The following is a 20,905-nucleotide window of genomic DNA, read 5'->3' on the forward strand; positions in this document are numbered from 1 at the left end:
TGTGTGTTCTGATGCTGTTTCACATGCTATGGTTTTAGGTGTTTGGATGCCTTAGTGCTGTTGGCAGTAGGAGTTTTTTCAGGCTCTTTATGAAGTAAAGTTCTCTTATGTATTTCTTACTGAGGACTTCCCAAATGCATATTATTGTTTTATAAGCCAAAAGAGGACCAAGGAAACTGTTATAATTAACAGGCAGCTGCAAAGCAGAGCCATTTATTCTCTTCAGTGTGGTTTGGTGGAGATCAGAGACTCAAGGCTTTAAGTGGAACAGCTGCCACGAGACTGACACACTGTGGAGGGCAGGGCGGGCACAGCACCGCTGAGATCCATCATTCCCATAAGACTGAAAAGCCTGCCTTCAGCTTAGGTAGCTGCTGTGTGTTTACATTTCGTTTTAGGTGAAAGGAGGCACAGAACCCTGCCATAGCCTAACTCCATGAGCATCTTTGAGTCAGTACTGAGCAAAAAGGTGCAAATAGAACCCCGACAGGCTTGTGGCTTTCACAAAGGTATCCTGCTACTCGTTAGCTGGGAAAGCTTTAAAATAAGATTTTACTCAAGCACTATCTCCTTCAGGATGCCTTTCTTAAACCCCCAGGTTGGGCTATACCCGCCTCCTCCTCGTGCTCCCATGATACCATTTGGCCCTTACCACATCATAATGAAATTGTCTATGGTGTGTCTTTTCCATTAAAGTCTATATTCCTTGCTAATTGGAATCAAATTTAATTTGCCTCCTCCATTTCCTAGCATAGTACCTGCACATAGTAAATATTCAAATGTTTGTCAAACAAATTGAACTATCAAGAGTCAGTGGCTATACTAGCAAAACCTTAGGTTCAGAAACCATAGAACTTTCTTCTAGGTACGATTGTTCCTTCACTGCATAAGAAAGCTGTCATCACTTCTCGGCCTTATGGCTAAGATCAAGTGGAGAAAGCAGTCAATTTGCAGAGTAAGGGAGGAGGAGAAAATATAGAAATTATCCTTCTAAAATGGTGCATATAGTACAAAATTCTGTAATCACTGTAAAACCAAATTTCTCCTTTGGACAGTGTCACCTTTTCAGGAAGGGAAAAACTTACCACTATTTCTGGTATATTGAAGAGAAAGCAACTAATAACTTCTTCGTGAGTATAAAACAATGCTACCCAGCCTCCCACAGGGACAATCTGCCAGAGCCAACTGCCTCACCCTCCACATGGGCTTCATTTTCTTACTCCAGAATCTCATAGGCTCTCCTCCAAAGACGTTCATCTTGTTGCACTATTATGATGAATGTTTGGAGCTGGCTCTTATCCCCTGCTTTACTAGCTATTATTGGAGGTGCTGTCAAAAAATCAGTCCCCAAATTTATCCTCCAATTAAGTCCTCTCCTGGGCAGCTCTGCTTGGTTTTGAATAGTAGTCATCTAGTCTCCCCACCATTTCCCACCTCTCACTGCCTTTGAATGTAAGGAAATTGCAGGCCTGTTGCAAACAAAGCACTGTGGTAGAAAGTAGGGTTGCAAGTCATTTTCTACCACAGCTCTTTGTGTGCTCTTGTTCTAGGCCTAGAGGGAAGCTCAAATGTATGGGTGCCTGCATGTGCATGTGCTATGAGACTTCCATCAATTTCAGTCACAAGCCATTCCATGTCATTTCTTCAATTGGCTGATCATGTCTATCTCCCAGCAATGTCTTCAGGATCTCCTTTCTATAATGAGGTAGAGATTTATTGGTTTCTGAACACAGGGGCCTTACCTACCTACCTACCTGTCTACTCTTACCTGCTCCTCTGAGTGATAGACACATGGCCTGTGATGAGTTTTTTTAATGTTGTATGATTTTTTAAAATAAATCTTTATTGTTCAGGTTATTACAGTTGTTTCCCCTTTTTCCCCCCATAGTTCCCCTCCACCCAATTCCCACCCCACCCTCTGCCCTTATCCCCCACTGTCCTCATCCATAAGTGTACACTTTTTGTTGCCTGGTCAAACACATGGAAAATGTAGCTATTTCCATCTGCGACGTGTCCCTGTGTTCGGCCACACAGGGACCGTCTCAGCCTCACAGGGGCCGTCGCAGCCTCACAGGGGCCGTCTCATCCTCACAGGGACCTTCTCAGCCTCACAGGGACCGTCTCAGCCTCACAGGGACCGTCTCAGTCTCCCAGGGACGTCTCAGCCTCACAGGGGCCGTTTCAGCCTCACAGGGACTGTCTCAGCCTCACAGGGGCCGCTCCCTTGCGTATCGCCGATGTTGGAAGTTTCTGAAAGCAGTCTGCAGGTACTGGACATCATACTTTAACTGGTCAACACGAAGTTTGGTATTCTGTCTTTTGTTGGGCGGCTCCTTGCTGGACAAAATCTCCAGGCGTTCTTGCTGGCTGAATATCTGGTATGCTTGCTTGGATTTCGTTTTCTACTAAGTGCACAGACTGCTTGTCTGCCGTCTCCCAGCGTCCCATGTGAGACTGGATCTGGTGGACCTGTTTGTGCATTTGCTGGTACAGCGATTCCATGTTGCCGGCCCAGCCGGTCCGGTTCCGGCTTCCTCCGAACCTGATTCTGTTTCTTGAGTGTGTCCCTTAGGGGTGCGAGGAGTTGAAATCTGCAGTTTGTTGGGTTAAGCTACAAAAGCGCAGGTGGTTCCTTTTGTGCCACTGGCACAGCTTGGGCAGTGATGTAAATTGAGTAGGGCAGGGTCTCAGGGAATCACCAGGGAGGAGCAAACAGCAATGGCATCTTCATGACTCCTTGTCTCTCCGTGACTCCGCATCTCTGCGTCCCTGAGTGCCGGCAAGCAGCTCCGCGAGAAAGCCGCCCTCGCTTTCCGACCTACTGCAAGGCCATCCCGCCTCTCCCCGTAGGGGTCTGGGACCTCAGAATCCCGCCCCAAACAAGCTCAGTGGATTCGAGAGTTTGTAACCCCTTTTGATTGAAAAAAACCGCGCATCCAGTCGCAGCCCGCCTGGTGCACGACTCCATACCTCTGTTCTTGGCGCCTCTGCATATCCTACTCAGTCTTAGTGCTCTTCTTTCTTCCCTTCCAGTTGTAGAACTTCCACTGGGCCAGCTTTCCCATGGTTCTGAATGATAGCTGTTTTGTCTTATAGTTGGTATTTTCAATGTTGTTGTGGGAGGCAGCACACACAGGTCTGTACCTTACGCCGCCATCTTGGTTCCCTAATGTTGTATGATTTTAAATTTGTCTCAACAGGTATTCTTGCAGTCTTCCTCTTGTGAGTATCCTGACTTAGTAGGCTACCATTTTGTCAGTTTTGGACTTCCATTTTGTCTCTCATAATTATTTTCAGAAATAAATAGGGCCAAAAGTTGTTCCAGGTGCCATTTGTAAATCTTAGGATAATTGATAAATATCCATTTCACTAGCAAATAGTGCATTTTGTTCAATAATAGATACGGATTAGGTTGTTGAGAAAAATCTAACCTTTTGCTTTGGAGCTAACTCATTAATAAGCTGATATTGAGGCTGTCAATAACATTGGAAAAGCAACATGCCTCAGTAGTATTTTTTTTCCTGTAGAAAAAATATATTGCAGTGAAATTTTAACTTTTCCCCTATCCAGTGAGTGAGATACTATCAACTTCACCCAAGCAGAATGGTCCAGTACTTTGAGCAGCTTATTTATTTTTCATTTACCTTTTTTAAAAAAATTATCTTTTTTTTAAAGCAATGCTTACTGTTTTGTTTGTTTGTTTATTTATTTTTAATCCTCATCTGAGGATATGTTTAGTGAGAGGAAGGGGGGGAGGGAGAGAGAGAGAGAGAAAAAGAGAGAGAGAGAGAGAGAGATCTATTGGTTGCCTCCCATACATGCCCTAACTAGTATCAAACCCGAAACCCTTCAGTATATAGGCAGTGTTCCAGTCACTGCTATGCATGTGCTATGAGACCAGGCAGGGCTTCATTCCTTTCTTTCTTTATTTTTTTGTTAATCCTCACCTGAGGATAACTTTTCTATTGATTTTTAGAGGGAGTGGGAGTGCGGGGGGAGAGAGAGAGAGAGGGGAACATTGATGTGGGAGAGATGCCCTTGACTGGGAATTGAACTCACAACCCTTCAGTGCTCAGGCTGATGCTCTAACCACTTACCCATGCCAGCCCGGGCTTCATTTACTTCTTGACCTACTAACCTATCCCATTTTTCTTACCTAACTAATCAAACTTCTATGCAGTTCCCCTGCTTTCTCCCATATCTCTGCCTCTCTATCTCTCAAGGCTCCTTTCTCTAGCCAACCACACCTCTTCCCTCAATATTTATAGCCAGGCTTCTTACAAAAAAAACACTGGTGCTAAGGCCTCTCTGAAGGCAACATAAGTCACTGCCAGAGCAGGTGAAAGCAGCCTGTTCTTTTAGAGCTGACAAGAAGGGTGAAGCTCTCCGTCATGATGGGTGAGCGAGCAGAGAGGGCCGAGTAACGCCACATCTCAGTGGTTAGTACCTGCAGGCTCAGAGCTGACAGTGCACTGTAATAAGATTCATCTCTGTTCACTTAACTGATGTGGGCTTTATGGTAAATGTTCGCTTGCTTAATTACTTTGGCAGACTCACTAATTGCCTTTCCTGAGGAGTTCCAAAAGGTACCCTTGGGATAGAGCATAAACCTCTTTCCATGTCTTTTAATTTCATTCTTTACTTGGAGTACTTAAAAACTGGTATGTGATCCATTTGTCTGCCATCCCCCCTCGGCTGTGCAGGAACATTAGGACCACTCCTGTCTAGTGTGTGTCCATATGCCCGCACTAGACCACTCAGAAATATTGACAGCCTCTTCCCTCCTTTGTCCGCATGGGATCCCATTCCTCCCTTGCTACCACTGAGGTATATGCACAGCTCTTCTGATTAGTTTGGGATTCATGTACCTTTGTTCTCTAACTAGTATGGGATCCATAGACAATTTCCCTCTCTCTCTAGTCTAGCATATGATCTACTAAAATAATTTCCCTCTTTTTAAACTTTTTTGTTAATCTTCACCCAAGGATTTATTTTATTTTTATTTTTTAGATTTATTTTATGCTGAATTTACTCCTGGGCCATAAGTTTTTGTTTCTTCAGTTTCTTCTGGGATATCTTTTTCTTCTGTGCAACCTCCTCTTCTGGTTTAGGAACAATCTGCTCCTTTTCAGTGAGGATCATCTCAGTGTGGCAGGGAGAGCTCATGTATGGGTTAATCCTTCCATGGGCTTTGTAGATTCTACACTGCATCTTGGGAGTTTTGTTCACCTGAATATGCTCAATGACCAGAGAGTCTACATCTAAACCCTTAAGTTCAGCATTGCTCTCGGCATTTTTAAGCATGTGCAGCAAAAACGCAGCACTCTTTTTGGGCCACCGACCCTGTGTCCAGCCCCACTGTTTCGCCTGGGCACACCTACCAATTCCACCATTGTAACGACGGAATGACACACACTGCTTCTTTAAAATGACATCCTTCAGATACTTGGTGTCTTTTAGAATCTGCATGCCCTTGATGGTCCAGGCAGTTTCACAAGTGTTCTTCAAGTGAACACAAAGTTTGAGCCTCTTATATGCATGATTCCGTGGGGTTTTCTGGGTCTAGTGAGTAGGGAATCATTTTCAGAGGTCATCTATGGCCACTTTGGGGAATAGGAAAAGGGGTGTGTGTGTGTGTTTCAGAGAGAGTGGAAGGGTGGGAGAGAGAGAGAGAGAAACATCAATGTGAGAGAAAAACATTGATGTGAGAGAGACCCATCGATTGGTTGCCTCCTGCACAAGCCCTGACCAGGACCAGGGATCGAACTGGTAACCCAGGTACATACCTTAACCAGGAATCGAGCCCAGGAATCGAGCCCATGACCCTTTGATGCATGGGCTGGCGCTCTAACCATGGAGCAACACCAACCAGGGCTTTCCCTCTGTTTTTGAAATGATCAAAAAAAGAAGTCTAAGTAAGCCAACTGCTAATTTTTTTTTTTTTGCCCTTTTGCTCAAAGTTAAATGTTTTATAATAAATTGATTAATTGGGCTCATGGGAATGAGATGTAGTTAATATATTTCAGGTTCTTGGCTCATGCCAGTTTTTAAAAAGTTTTTGAGTCACATTCAGGGGATTGCAGTGTTCACCATTAATTAAAATTAGATTACTTTTTGGGGTTTTGAGCTACTTTCTACTGCCTGAGAAGTCTTCCCACGTATGTATTAGGATTTTCTTGTGTCCTGAAGGGGGACAGAAAATCTAATAGACATTTTCACATGGCACACTTTATTCCTTTATATTCATTAGGTATATCTGAGAGTTTAGAGGGGCCTTGCTTCTGGAGATAGGAAATCCAGGGCCAATCTAATTGCAAAAGCTATCAAAGGTTTGCATTCTATACTCCCTGGAACTGTGCCACCAACTCCTGCTTTGCCACTAGAGACAAATTAAGGGAAGCTGAAGCACAGAATAATGGGTTCTGAGCAGGGATAGGCTAATCTTTCTTTATGAGCGAGAGCGAGAGAGAGAGAGAGAGAGAGAGAGATTTGTTTTCCACCCATTCATGTACTCAGTGGTTGATTTTTGTATGTGCCCTGACCAGGAATCAAACCTGCAACCTTGGTGTATTATGGCGACAGTCTAACCAACTGGGTTACCCAGCCAGGGCCAGGGATAGGTTAATCTTGTCTAGGGGTAAATTTTACCCCTAGGAAAATTTTGGAGCCTCTCTTCATTTATTGAGACATACTTTTAATAAAAAGTAGACATTTCTAAGGGGAACAAATTAAGTAATATCTTTTATGGAAATGTAGATGGTCCATTTGACTTGTGGTCCCTTCAACTCCTGTGGTTCATTTTACATTCATTCTGATTATGTAAACAATGAAAAAATGTCAGGTTGGTATCTAAAGCAGGAAGGAATTTCATTATTTTCTTATGGCAGTGCTAGAGGAAATAATTTAGCCAAAGTGTAAAGCCAATGGCCTCTTACTTGGCTTAAATCTATGGTTTGGGGCCACTGTAACTAGAAATTAGCTCATTTTTCAAGCAAAGTAGCTATAACCAATTGCCCAATTTCCAGCAGGTGATGAGGTGGAAACCTGCATTGGACAAAGTCATGCATCAAAGTAGAAAGCTCCAACTGCCAAAATGTATAATCATGCACACAGCTCCAGAAAATGAGGCAACTGCCCCTCAGGCTGTGTGCATGTACATTTCACATACATTAACTCTTTCCTGTTTTGCTTCACTTAATGAATTTTAAGCCTTCATTTGTCCAATGCAGTGCCTGGATGAAAATGTCACCCAATAGGTAAATAACTTACCTGGTGTGACATATGTATTTCTCACCTAGAAATTAAGAGGAATGCTGATTCATATCATTCATTCTCCAGGTTAAAATATGAGGGTTACTATGTTGCAGTCAATGATATATATTCTTTGTTCTCCCTTCGACCAATAAGTTTGTGTACACAAATAAATCAAGTTCTCTTTAGTAATTGGGCCAATTTACATAGTTGGATCATTGGGTAAAGCAAGCAACTAGATATACTGGCCAGTAGCTCATTCTTCCTGATTGTTGTCAAAATGGCTTCTATAGTAAGGTTCTATTTTTGTGTCTCTGGTCCTAAAAAGAATGGCCACAGGAACTGCCATATAAGGAAGGGGTTACTTGGCATGAAAGGGTTAAGACTTGGTACATAGGGAATAAGTTAGAGGAATAACCTTAACAGGTCAGTCACTGAAGTTTTGAGTAGATAGTTTCAAAGTGAAAAGGTTAGAAGGTAATTCTTATTTGAGGTTTTATTTTGTTTAATGTTAATTAGCAGAATCTCTGAGGCTTGTAATGCACTGCTGTTAACAGGCGTCAAGGGAAATTGCTTTTTTTGTTATTGTTGTTGAATTGGATGGGCTGAAGATTCATTGACTCCATGAAGAAGAAAGCTTATTACTGCATGAAATGGGAGTATATGAGGCAGTTCTGAAGATGAAAAGAAATGTTAGTTTGAAATTAAGTAACTCAACCTCAGATAAACCATTTTAAACACTGTTACATACCAGTTAATCATACCTTCACCCCTTCTCCAAAGCCAATCTTTTAGCTGTATGTTTGAAGGTTTCCCAGGTAGAAGCAATTATGAATATGATGGTTTTCTTGTCTTTAGCTCCAGATATCTGAGAATACACTCTGTAGTATATCACACTGGGCTGCTCTTTTGGGTCTAGGAAAAGGGAAGCTGCGTGGGGGTTGGAGGGAAGTTCCCTTTAGCTCATGTTAGATGGTATAAATATAGGAAAACAGAGGAAAAGCTTTGGAAAGGAAATCCAACTAGACCCGTGGTCGGCAAACCGCGGCTTGCAAGCCCAATGCAGCCCTTTGGCCCCTTGAGTGTGGCTCTTCCACAAAATACCACGTGCGGGTGTGCACGTACAGTGCGATTGAAACTTTGTGGCCCATGGAAGAGCCACACTCAAGGGGCTAAAGAGCCGCGTGTGGCTCGCGAGCTGCGGTTTGCCAAGCCGCAGTTTGCCGACCACTGAACTAGACGAAGAAACTGGTATTCAGAGAGATTCTTCTCTTGCCTGTGGTGACACAGCCTAGAAGTGGACTAAGCCCAATTTTGCCTCTAAACTAAAGCCTTGCTATATATATATATATATACCATGTTCAGGGAAGCAATGGTATTTTAACTGGGTCTTCAAGGGAAAATAAGACTTAGTCTTTTTAGTGATGGGGAAAAAAGCATTTCATGTGAAGAAGACCATGTAAACAAAAGCATGACATCCAGTTGTACGTGTTTAGCAAGTATTTAAAAATACAGGATTATAGCTCTTAGGAGTTTGAGGCTTGAGATCCAGATTTATTTTTATCAGAATTTAGGTATTTATTCATAATCTCTTTAATGTAAATCTGGTAGCCTTATAGGAATAATTTTAGGGTGAAACATTGAAGAATCTTCCCAGTATGTACCAAGTTAAGTATACTAATTATGTTTCCTCCCTTGGAATAAGAGCTATAAAATCTTTTCCTATAAACAACCTTTGCCTGTTTTTCTCCTTTTTAAAAAAGTAATATTTTTTTAAAATTTTCACCTGAAGATATGTTTATTCATTTTAGAGAGAAGCGGGGCGGGGGGGGGGGGGGATGGGGGAGAGAGAGAAACATGGATCAGTTGCCTTCTATATGCACCCTGACCAGGAATTGAACCTGCAACCTTTTGGTTACAGGATGATGCTCCAACTAACTGAGCCACTTTGCCAGGTCACTTTTTGCCCTTTCTTTCTGAAGGATTTACATAGCAGCTTTCAGAGACAGCCTGCTTCCTTCAGCTATCTCAGTCAGGAAATGATCACCATGTTCTGGGCTCCTGGATGAAACATTATTTAATGTTTCATGAAAGACCCTTAGATGTTCCTCCTGTCTGTAGGAGATAGGTGGTATTTTGAGAAATTGCATCTTTGGAGGATTTGTTTTGATTCACATTGGATATGAGGAAGAGTCCACATTTTCTCTTAAGCTACATTGCCTACATTGTTAAGGTAACATTTCCACGCATTTTTTGGGTAAGTTGGACATTAACTTGTGTCTCAGCCATCATCCATCCAGCACTAGGGAAAAGAAAGCTGCTTTGCAGAGCCATGAGTCAGAGAGAATAAGTTAAAAATGGACCAAGAAATCCCCAGCTCAGCCTTGCTGTTCCATCTGTCCACTTCATTTTGCTTCAGTTTGTATAAGTGACCCCTGTCTTCAGCACTCAGAAATTGACAGTTGCTTGGAGGGTGGCCCAGATTCTTGCCCTTAAAGGTGCTTTGGGTGCAGAGTCATCCCTCATGGAGGCTGGCTTTTGAAATACCCTTGACTGTGCCATTGTCTGTTTCTTTTCTCTTTCCCCTTTGGGACTGTCTAATTCGGCTGCACTAGGTCACATACCAGAGTGTAACACACTCCCCCACTGCTCTCCCAAATAAACAGAAATTTAGGCTTACTTTCAGAAGCTCCTTAGATTAATAGGAAATGCCAGAAAGCTTTTCTCTGGCCTCCTGGTATGATTGAAGACGAGAAGCCTTTATTGTCTTTAGTGACAACTTTTGTTTCTTCTTTGGAGGACAGCTGTTCCTGTCTGAGCCACCTTTTCTCCCAGGATAGGGATAAAACATTTTTACTGCTATTTTCATACTTTTGGAGAATAACTGGTGATCATGGAGCTCCTTGTTAGTGGTGAGACTGGACAGAAACCTTCTCAGACTTTCATTCATTCAGTTTTAAAAATCGAATCTGCCAGTATGCCAGGCATTTTGCTAAAGGCCTGGGAATATATTGGTGAGCAAAATAAATTTGGTTCTTGCTAACATGGAGCACTTAGTTCCATTTTGAGAAAAGCTGGAAGTTTGGTTAAAAATTATATTCCCTTTGTCCACCAAGTTCTACCTCCAGATTCCTTTCCCTTTCCTTGGGCCTTATTTCTTTTTCCTTTTCTTAATTTTTATTTAAAACCTTTATTGTTTAAAGTATTACACAAGTCTCCTTTCCCCCCCATTGACCTCTCCCCACCTGCCCCCACCCCCCAGCACATGCCCTCCCCCCTCCCCTCCAGCCTCCACGCCCCCCTCCCGCCCTGTCTGTGTCCATTGGTTATGCACATATGCATGCATACAAGTCCTTTGGTTGATCTCTTACCCCCCGCCCCCCTTCTCCTCCACCTTCCCTCATATGTTGGACAGTCAGACCTTATTTCTTTAAACCCTCTTCATAGTCCTGGATGGATGGGATGACTCTGAGTAATGTGGGCAGCTTCAGCCATTTCCTAAAAAAAAAAAAAAAAGTGGTAAGAGTGTTAAAAATAACCTTCCTTCTCCTGCACCAATCTACACCTAATTTTTTTATTCCAAGGAGTTCTTTTTTCAACAGCCAAAAGTTGATATCATTTGCCAAATGCAAACCTTTTAATCTAAAGATATCACACATATTACCAGGAATTGACCTTTTCTTATCTCCAGACAGGGTTGATCCTCCCTAAACATGTGGTTTCCACTGCCAGTCTCACCCACATTACTGCTCCTTTCGTGGTACACACAGAGGTTTCTGCAGAAGCTCCTTAAACTCTATCTGCTGTAATTTATAAAATAGTCACTGGCCCAATGAGTTTCTTTTCCTCCTGCCACCAGCATTGCTAACAGATGCAGGCTCTAGGAAAGTCATCTTGGTAAGTGAAACACTCCGGGACCTGTAAATTCTAGCAGAATTGGTTGCTGGAGAAAGCAGCTTTCTCAAGAACTGCTGGAGGCAGAGGCCTTAGTTGTTTTTTTTTTAAACAACTTTATTCATATATGTTATAATTCACCCATTTAACATGTACAACTTATTGTATAACCATCGCCACAATCTAATTTTAGAATATTTTATCTCCCCCCCCCCAAATTACTCTATACCCATTAGCAGTCAATCTTTATTATTCCTCTAATCCTCCCTTTAGCCTCAGGCAACCACTAATATGCTTTCTCTATATATAATAATTTATCTATTCTGGACCTTTTCTATAAATGGAATCATACAATATGTGGCCTTTTGTGTCTGGCCTCTTTCATTTAATATTCTCAAGGCCCATCCATGTTGTAGCATTTATCAGTACTTCATTCCTTTTTATAGCTGAATAATCGATTGTAGCCATACCACATTTTGTTTATCCTTTCTTCAGTTTACCCATTCTTCAGTTATCCATTCATGGACATTTGGGTTATTTCTACTTTTTGGCTATTACAAATTATGCTACTATGAACATTTGTGTACAGGTTTTTGTCTAGACATAATGTTTTTAAAAAATTGATTTGAGCGAGAGAGAGAAACATCGATTTGTTGTTTGACTTTTTATGCATTCATTAGTTGATTTTTTTATGTGCCCTGACCAGGAATCGAGCCCACAACCTTGGTATATCTGGACAGTGCTCTAACCAACTGACCTATCCGGCCATGGCTCTCTGTAGCCTTAATGTTTTCATTATTTTGGGTATATACCTAAGAGTAGAATTTCTGAGTCATATGGTAACTCTATTTATTAATATTTGAGGAACTGCCAAATCATTTTCCAAAATAGCTGTACCATTTTACAGTCCCACCAGCAATGTATGAGAGTTCTCCATGTCCTTACCAACACTTGTTACTGTCTTTTATATTATTGCCATCCCAGCAGGTGTGAAGTGGTATCTCATTGGGGTTCTTTATCAGCTATATGATGCCCACATATTGTTTCCCATTCTCTGGGTTTTCTTTTCACTTCCTTGATGATACCATTTGCAGCACAAACATTTTTTAACTTGACCTACTTTTTCTTTGTCACTTGTGCTTTTGGTATCCTATCCAAGAAATCATTGCCTAACCCAGGTTTGTAAAAATTTATTCTCATGTGTTCTTCTAAGAATTTTATAGTTTTTAGATCTTACATTTAGATCTGTGATCCACATTGAGTTAATTTTGTATATGGTGTGAGGTAGGGATCTAACTTTATTTTTTTGCATATAGATATCCAATATCCCAGCACCATTTCTTGAAAAAAAACTATTGTTTTCCTATTAGATTGTCTTGTCACCTTTATCAAAGGGAAGCCTTAATCTTTCCATATGGGTCTGTTTAATGATTTATTCCCTACCCAAATTTCCTCTTCTTTCTACCCCTTAGCCCACACAATCTTCAGAAGAGATGGTAGTAAATCCTTTTGGAAATAATATCAGTGGGAAGGAAAGCCTTAAAAAAAAAAAAAAAAAAAAAAAAATGCTTCTTTCATCCATAAATCTGGTGCTTCATCTTTCTTCCGCTGAGAGCTAGTCAGGCTTAAGTCCCAGTCTAGGGCCATTGCCAGGTGGCGGCAGTATGGAATCACAACCCAGATGAGCCCTGGTAGCCTCCAAACTTCCTAGAGAAGGAGAAGCTTAGTATTTCAGTCAAGGCCTGTGTCATTCAGTTGGGCTGACTTAGCCTGGTTTCATTGTTTGTCATCTCTTTGTTATCTCAGAACATATTTCTATTTCAACAGTATGAAACTCCTAATCCCGCTCTCAAATTCCTTCCTAAAGAGGCTGGCAGGAAAAACAGTCAGTGTCAGGTTATTTTTCTTATCTCCTAAACCTAGTGCCCTGCACCTGGCATCTCCAGTAGATCAGATTAGTACTCAGATTTTTCAGGTAACAACCCTAAAAAAACAGCAAGAAAAGTAGAGCAGAGACATATACTCAAGTGCCCTTTGTGGGTATTGAGTTAGAGATTACTAACTGGATTTAGGCTGTTCCACATCTCTCAGGTTCCTAAACAGTCCCTCAGTTTGTCTGGTGGGAGACCTTAATCACCTGCTGAGATTTGAAGCTCTGGAATGAGAATGTCACAGGGCAGGTTGGAGGTTGATTTTATCTTCATTCCAAATATAAATTCCCAGAGTGGCAAATTTGTCATATCCTCCGCCAAACAATATGAGCATTCATGCCCTGCAGCATAAAGCATAGGACTCTGACCCATTTCTGTCTTATTTAATTTATTCATTCATTGAATATTTACTGAGCACCAGCTGTGTGCCAGACATTGTGCTAGGTGTTTGATGTTGCTTTATTATATAAGTGTTGTAAGAATCCTCTAAGATTTAGTCACTCTTTCAACAAACATTTATTGTACGCCTACAATGTACTATTCCTAGGTACTGTGCTAAGTGCTAAGATAGGTATTATTGTTCCCACATTTTTCCCTCTAATGAGAGATATAGCTTCCCTAAAATCATTCGAATCATAAGTGGTCAAAGTAGGATTCCAGACCATGTTTTTGTAAAATCTCTGGTTTATATTTTTTTACCTGTATTAGATTCAATGGTTCTGTAATTCTTTACAATCAATAAGTTACATGAAAAGAAAACATTGATTTCTATTACGCTGTCATACACACAAATATTTGTTTGTTTTGTTTTGTTCTCATCCGAGGATATTTTTTCCATTGATTTTCTTTAAAAATATATATATATTTTTACTGATTTCAGAGAGGAAGGGAGAGGGAGAGAGAAAGAAATATCAATGATGAGAATCATTGATCAACTGCCTCCTGCACGCCCCCTACTGGGAATCAAGCCCACAACGTGGGCATGTGCCCTTAACCGGAATTGAACCCGGGACTCTTTGGTCTAGCTGAGCCAAACCGACTAGGGCTCCATTGATTTTCTTTAGAGAGAATGGAAGGGAGGGTGGGGGAGAGAAAGAGAGAGAAAAAAACCACGGCTGTGAGAAAGACACATCGATTGGTTGCTTCCAGCATGCATCCCAACTAGGTGAGGATTAAACCTGTAACCCAGGTATGTGTCCTTGACTGGGAACTGAACCCGTGACCCTTCAGTGCACATGCCTGCACTCTAACCACTGAGCAACTCTGGCCAGGGCCACATACACATTTTAATAAACTTTATTTTGGAATAATTTTAAGGATTATGGAAGAAATGCCCCTCAACGTAGTTTCCCCATCTTACATTACCACGGTATATTTACTAGTAACACTAAGAAACTGGCATTGATACATTACTATTAATTAAACTTCATATTTTATTTGGATTTCACAGTTTATTCATTAATGTCCTCCTCCTGCTCCAGGAGACATTTTAGGGTATTACATTGCATTTATTTGTAATGTCTCCCAAATGTCCTCTAGTCTTTGACAGTTTCTCTATTCTTTATGACCTTGACAGTCTGCTCCAGTCTGTTTGTCTCATGTTTGTCTTGTGATTAGACTGAAGGTCTGAGTTCTAAAAAGTACACAAAAAGAAGTGAAGTTCCCTTCTCATTAGATCATACCAGGGATTACTTGACAATACATGATATTACTGGTGATGTTCACCTTCATCTCTTGGTTAAGGTGGTGGTCTCCAGAATATTTTACTGTAAAGTTACTATTTTTCCCTTTTGCTACTCTATTCTTTGGAAATAAGTCACTAAGTCTAGCCTACCCTCAGTGGAAATGGGAGCTAAACTCCACCTCCTAAAGAGGAGAGTATCTACACATATTATTCTAAATTGTTCTGTTAGAAAGATTTGTCTCTTCTCCCAACTTATTTAATCATTTTTATATGAATATGGACTCATACTAAACTCTTATCTAAAACCTGTGATTTTTCTGCTATACCAGACAAGAAATAAGGACCTATACTAAGGCATTGGTTTCAGAGAAATTTATTTATTTCAGATTTCAGAGATTTTTAAGAGGTAGATTTGATAAGACTTGGTGACCTTGAATGTGAGGAAGTAAAGGAGAAGGGAGTATTTGAAAGTGACACTCAGATTTTGGTTTCAATAGCTGGAAATAAAATTTTGATTTGAAATATTAACTAACAAGTATGAAGATTGATTCTAGGCTTTGATAAAGCTCAACTTCTTCAGAGGCTGCATTTAGGGTACATGTAGGTCCAGAGTGCCCTGTTCTCCCCTTGGAGCTCCTCAGAGCAGAGCCAAGTACTTTTCATCCTGACTGAAAAACACCAGGGCCCCCTAGTGGACAGCCCGCTGGGTCCTGTTTCTTGTCTGAAGGATGCTTGGTTTTGTTTTTTGTTTGGTTGTGAGGTTTTCTCTAGTTCATTTGCAAAGCAGAGATGCTTAATTCTATTGTCTCTAATAAATTATTAAACCCTTCCCCCTTCAGAGTTATCAGTTCACCCTCATATGATCTCATGTTCAGTAAGGAGACAATTACCCTCTGACAATCATTCCCATGCTTTTGCACTCTAAACCAGAGAGTACGCAATACTTGTTTTTAACTCATTTCTTCTTCTTTCCATCTGGTGCTATATTAATGTTAATTCTTTGTTTCAGAGCCATCATCAACCACTTTAACCCCAAAATTGAATCCTATGCTGCTGTGAATCATATATCCCAACTGTCTGAGGAGCAGGTAAGCTACTACTTTCCCCAGAGTGACCCTGCTTGGGGGCTAGGATCAAGTAGTTGCCCTCTCTCTAATGGCAGAGGGATTCTGTGACTGAGCTAGTGGGAGTGGCAAGAGCTAGACTGTTAAGAGGAATTAGTAAGTGATTTGTTGATAGTACTTTAAATAGTAATGGCTTCAGCTTTTGTGCCATATGAGAGGTTTGTTAAATTATATATAAGATCTGTAGGTGAAAATTTGAAGAATTCTTATTTTAGAGTGGGTGATAAGGCATTTCTTTTCTTTTTATTTTAGGCAGAGAGTCATTTTGATTTTTGAAAATAAGAAATGAAAACTTAGAAATGGATGAAACTGCCAATTAGAAAAACCCTGAGTTCAGCTTAATTTGATGCTGTTTGGCTTGTTAAAACGTGACCCTTCATTGGGGCAGATTTCTTTAGTAATTGAGTTCTATATGGCTTGAACAATTATTTCTGAGTAGATTTTTCTATGGTATGGACTGATTGGAGATTCAGATAGCATTGTGTGTTTGTTTTCCTAGAGTCTGGCCTGATTTCCCCATCTCCCAAAGTGCCGGCCCTCGGCTCTGCATTATATAAAAGTAGAGATGGAACTTTAGCTCATGGTGGGGCTTGAACTTGGTTTCAGAATGAGACTCTTGAGTCCTTTCTTTTTTAAAAAAATATATTTTTGTTGATTTCAGAGGGGAAGGGAGAGGGAATGAGAGACAGAAACATCAATGATGAGAGAGAATAATTGATTAGATGCCACTTGCAAGCCCCACACTGGGGATCGAACCCACAACCCGGGCATATGCCCTGGCCAGAATTGAACTGTGATCTCCTGCTTTATATGTTGACACTCAACCACTGAGCCATACCGTCCAGGCGAGTCCTATTTTTAAAAGCACAAAATGAAACATCCTAATCACACAATCTCCCTTCCTTCTCACTTTATTCTTAAGTTGGAGGGCCAGGGTATGCATGAGGTGAGAGTCCAGGTACCAGTATATAGGCTCTAAGCCAATTTTTAAAAGCCCACATATGCTCTGCTCTGCTTTTTTTTTGCCAGTGCACCAGTGTAACCCTTCTTTGAACCTCTTGCTAGCTGGACTAGCCAGCTACAGTGTGACCATGTGTTCCAGCGTTCCTAAAAGCTTTTCAGCTATTCCAGTGAGGCACCCAGCAAGCCTTTTTCCCAACAGACAAGCTTCTCAGTATTCCAACCAGTGGCTCTTTCCTCAGCCAGATGGATAAGAGTCTATTAGTATATCAGTTGTTCCCTGTGACATATTTGTTCTCTTTCATGAGGCCACCAGTGAGAATCCATCCTGTTATTTAAACTGCCTTTATAAATGGCTTCATTTTCTTTTTTTTCTATTCTGCCTGTGGGGCAAGAATCCTGTTCTTTGATACCACTGCTGTCTGTAAGGTACTTCAAGATGCTACCTTTTTCCTGATGGACCAATTCAGATTGGTTTTACTATATACCATTTTTATACAAAAGAATACATCTTGAATTTTGTTCAGTGAGAGAAAGGGTGACTTTCCTACCACAGTGAGCTCTGGTTAGTCTAAAAGCTTTTTTTTTTTTTTTTAAAAAAGGAAGATTTTTTTCTCCGTCAGCCATGTGCAGTGTTCATCCCCCAGTAGCTTGGGAAGGTCAGGCTGAAATCTTTCTACAGCAGTAACAGCCACAGACCAATAATAAAAATCCATTCTGGTGCATGAGGCAATCTGGAAAAGGATGATTAGTAAGCACATGTCCTCACCCTCCTCCAACTTCTTTCAAAGTTAAATGAAGTGATGAAAGTGCCTCTCAAAAAGAGTCTACAACCAGCGATGAGGCAATTTCTATGGAGGAGAGTAGATAGTTCTGTTTGAGAATGGGGAAGGGATAACAGCTCTCAACGGTTTATTTAGTCAATAAATAATTACAGGCCTGCTGTATACAATGTATGGCGCTGGGTATTGGGGATCAGTGGTGAGTGATTTAAGTGTTCTTATTCTCATGGAGTTTTTGTACACTCATTACCTCTTTACCAATCCTTTTCACTTGGGAAATGAGGGAAGGGTGATACTATTCTGGGACCCTTTGCAAAACTGCTCTCAAAATAGTTGTTGCTTCTCTTCCCTAACTGACTTTGAAGGGCACTACATGACAGGTTAGGGTACACTTGATTTTATTCTCAGCACTATCAGATTCAAAGTATTTGACTGCCTTGTTAATCTCCAACATGTGTTGGAGCACTTCTCTCTCTTCACTTATGAACATTAAAGCTAACATCACTTAAATGTTAAGTGTATTCACAGCTTCCCAAAAAGCTGGCTTTGAGATGCAGTAGGGACCTGCAGTTGTTAGCAGCAAACTAAGTAGAAAGAAAAAATCAAGAACTTAATCCCCAAATAGATTCTAAAGGACTCCTAAAATAAAACCTGAAGACCATAAATAGGAGTTAACTGGAATCTATAGCACCTAGTAAGATAGCAGACAAGAGATGACTCTTTGTTAGATCTGCCTGCCCAGCCTGCCATTTTTTTCTGACAGATTTGTGAGTTTTTGAGCTTGATAACCCCCAGACACATTCCAGCCTCTGTTTGAGGCATTGCGAAGTGATGCTTGTAAATCCATTATTGCTTATTAAACAAAGTCCATTCTCTCACATGTTTTTATTTTGTGTTGTTGTTTTTTAGTTATCCAGAAGATAGATGACATTTTTCTGTTAATTCTTATTGGCTTCATAGAGGGCAAAACTCTTTAATCAGTTAATACCCTCAGCATAACTGAATGGTTGTCCATTTTCTAATGTAATAAACTGCATGCATTTTTATATTGTATACACAGGTGTCATATTTGTCTGAAGTTGATTGTGAAGCTTGTTCATCTTAACTCCTTTTTTATGCATGATAAAATATATGTAAATTTACCATTTTAACCATTTTTAGTATACAGTTCAATGGCATTAAGTACATTCACATATTGTGGACCATCACCACTATTCATCTCCCGACCTGAAATCCTATATCCATTAAACAGTAACTCTCCATTTCTCCTCCCCCTCCCCAGCCCCTAGTAACCACGTTTTACTTTCTGTATTTGTGTATTTGATTATTCTAGGTGGCTCATATAAGTGGAATCATGCAATATTTGTCATTTGTGTCTGGCTTATTTCACTTTGCATAATGTCTTCAAGGTTCAACCATGTTGAAGCATGTGCCAGAATTTAATTCCTCTTCAAAACTGAATAATATTGCATTTGTGTGTGTGTGTGTGTGTGTGTGTGTGTGTGTGTGTGTAGAGTGAGAGTACATTTTGTTTATTCATTTACCCATCAGTGGAAATTTAGATTGTTTGCACCTTTTGGATATTTAAAGAATGTTGCTATGAACATTGATGTGTAAATAGCTATTTGAGTTCCTGCTTGCAGTTCTTTTGTATATATATCAAGAATTTAAATTGCTGGATCAGATGGTAATTCTGCTTAAGTTTTTGAGAAACCACCGTACTATTTTCCATAGTGGTTGTACCATTTTACACCCCAATTTCTCTACATTCTCGTCAACACTTGCTTTCTGTTGTTTGTTTGTTTTTATAATTATTTAGCCATCCTAATGGATGTGAAGTGGTAGCTCATTGTGGTTTTGATTTGCATTTTCCTAATCATTATTAAAATTGAGTGTCTTTTCATGTGCTTATTGGTCATTTGCCTATCTTCTTTGGACAATGTCTATTCAAGCCTTTTGCCCATTTTTTAATTGGGTTGTTTGGGTTTTTTGTTATTGAGTTCTAGGAGTTCTTTCTATATTCTGGATATTAATTCCTCTTCAGATATGTGATTTGCAAATATTTTCTCCCATTCTGTGAGTTGCCTTTTTACTATGTTGACAGTGTCCCTTGATGCACAAAACTTTAATTTTTATGCATCCTACTTCTCTATTCTTTTGTTGCCTGCCCTTTTTTAATTGATTTCAGAACAAAAGGGAGAGAGAGAAAGAGAGAGAGAGAGAAACATCAGTGATGATAGAGAATCATTGATCAGCTGCCTCCTGCATACTTCCTACTGAGGATCAAAACGGCAACCCCAGCATGTGCCCTGACTGGGAATCAAACCGTGAACTCCTGGTTCATAGATGATGCCCAACCACTGAGCCAAACCGGCTGACCTGTTGCCTGTCCTTTTGATGTCATATCTAAGAAATCATTGCCAAATGCAATGTCATGAAGCTTTTCTCCTATGTTTTCATATAAGAGTTACATAGTTTTAGCTCTTACATTTAAGTCTTTGATCCATTTTAAGTTAATATTTGTATGGTGTTCGATAAGGGTATTTGGCTATTTTGTATTTCACATATTTCTATGAATCAAGATTATGGAGAAGATGCAGCTTGTTTTTCCAAGAACTGTGAAACTACTCCCAGTTTGTTTCCTACTGGCTTTGTTTATCTCTAGTACATCTTGTAAAAATTGCCCTTCAGGCTCCTTGCCCATCCTCAGCTGAGATTTAGCTGCTTTCTCTCCCCAGTATGGCTTGTTGGTAAGGACCTGTCCTTAGCTGGAGAATCATTTGATATGCTTCTCCTCCCACTAGTGGCCTACACCCTGATTTTCATTCTCCTAGGAGGATAGCTGAGTCACCAACCTGTGTTTCATAAATGTGACCCTTTTTCTGTACTAAATAAATGTAGATGGAAAGTATTTAAGAGAAACTCTTGACCCCAGGCTAAGTCTTGGGTTTGGATGCTTTGAGGACATCTTGTTTTGATGATGCCTCAACCTTTTGCAGCGAGGATTCAGGATCTGGAGAAGGGGCTGCACACAAACAGATACACTAGATAAGAAATATAAACTTAGAAATTATTGGGGGAGCCAGAAGGAGACCTACTCTCGAGTGGAGAGGCTCTCTGAATCTCTGGACTGATAGCTTTTTATTTACTAGAATATACATTTTCCCTTTAGCAAAGCAAACAGACATCAATGGTAAGGTTTGGTTAACAGTAAAGGATTATCAGCCAGCAGCAGGGTAATACAATGCTGATTCTCAGCCCTTGCTGAATATCAGAGTC

General features: G+C 40.5%; 1 protein-coding gene and 1 pseudogene across 6 annotated transcripts in view; one reads left to right on the plus strand and one right to left on the minus strand.

Annotated features, from left to right (window-relative positions):
* Positions 1-20,905, plus strand: part of ARMH3 (armadillo like helical domain containing 3) — a 158,424-nt gene that overhangs the window by 115,462 nt on the left and 22,057 nt on the right. For all 6 annotated transcript variants that reach the window (XM_036336210.1, XM_036336211.1, XM_036336213.1 and 3 more), the window contains one exon: positions 15,770-15,848. In XM_036336210.1, coding sequence (XP_036192103.1) covers positions 15,770-15,848 — 79 coding nt within the window. The remainder of the gene's footprint in view (positions 1-15,769; positions 15,849-20,905) is intronic.
* Positions 5,003-5,581, minus strand: LOC118669818 (annotated as a pseudogene).

Source organism: Myotis myotis, unplaced genomic scaffold (assembly GCF_014108235.1).
Source record: "Myotis myotis isolate mMyoMyo1 unplaced genomic scaffold, mMyoMyo1.p scaffold_m19_p_15, whole genome shotgun sequence".
In the NCBI taxonomy this organism is placed as follows: domain Eukaryota; kingdom Metazoa; phylum Chordata; class Mammalia; order Chiroptera; family Vespertilionidae; genus Myotis; species Myotis myotis.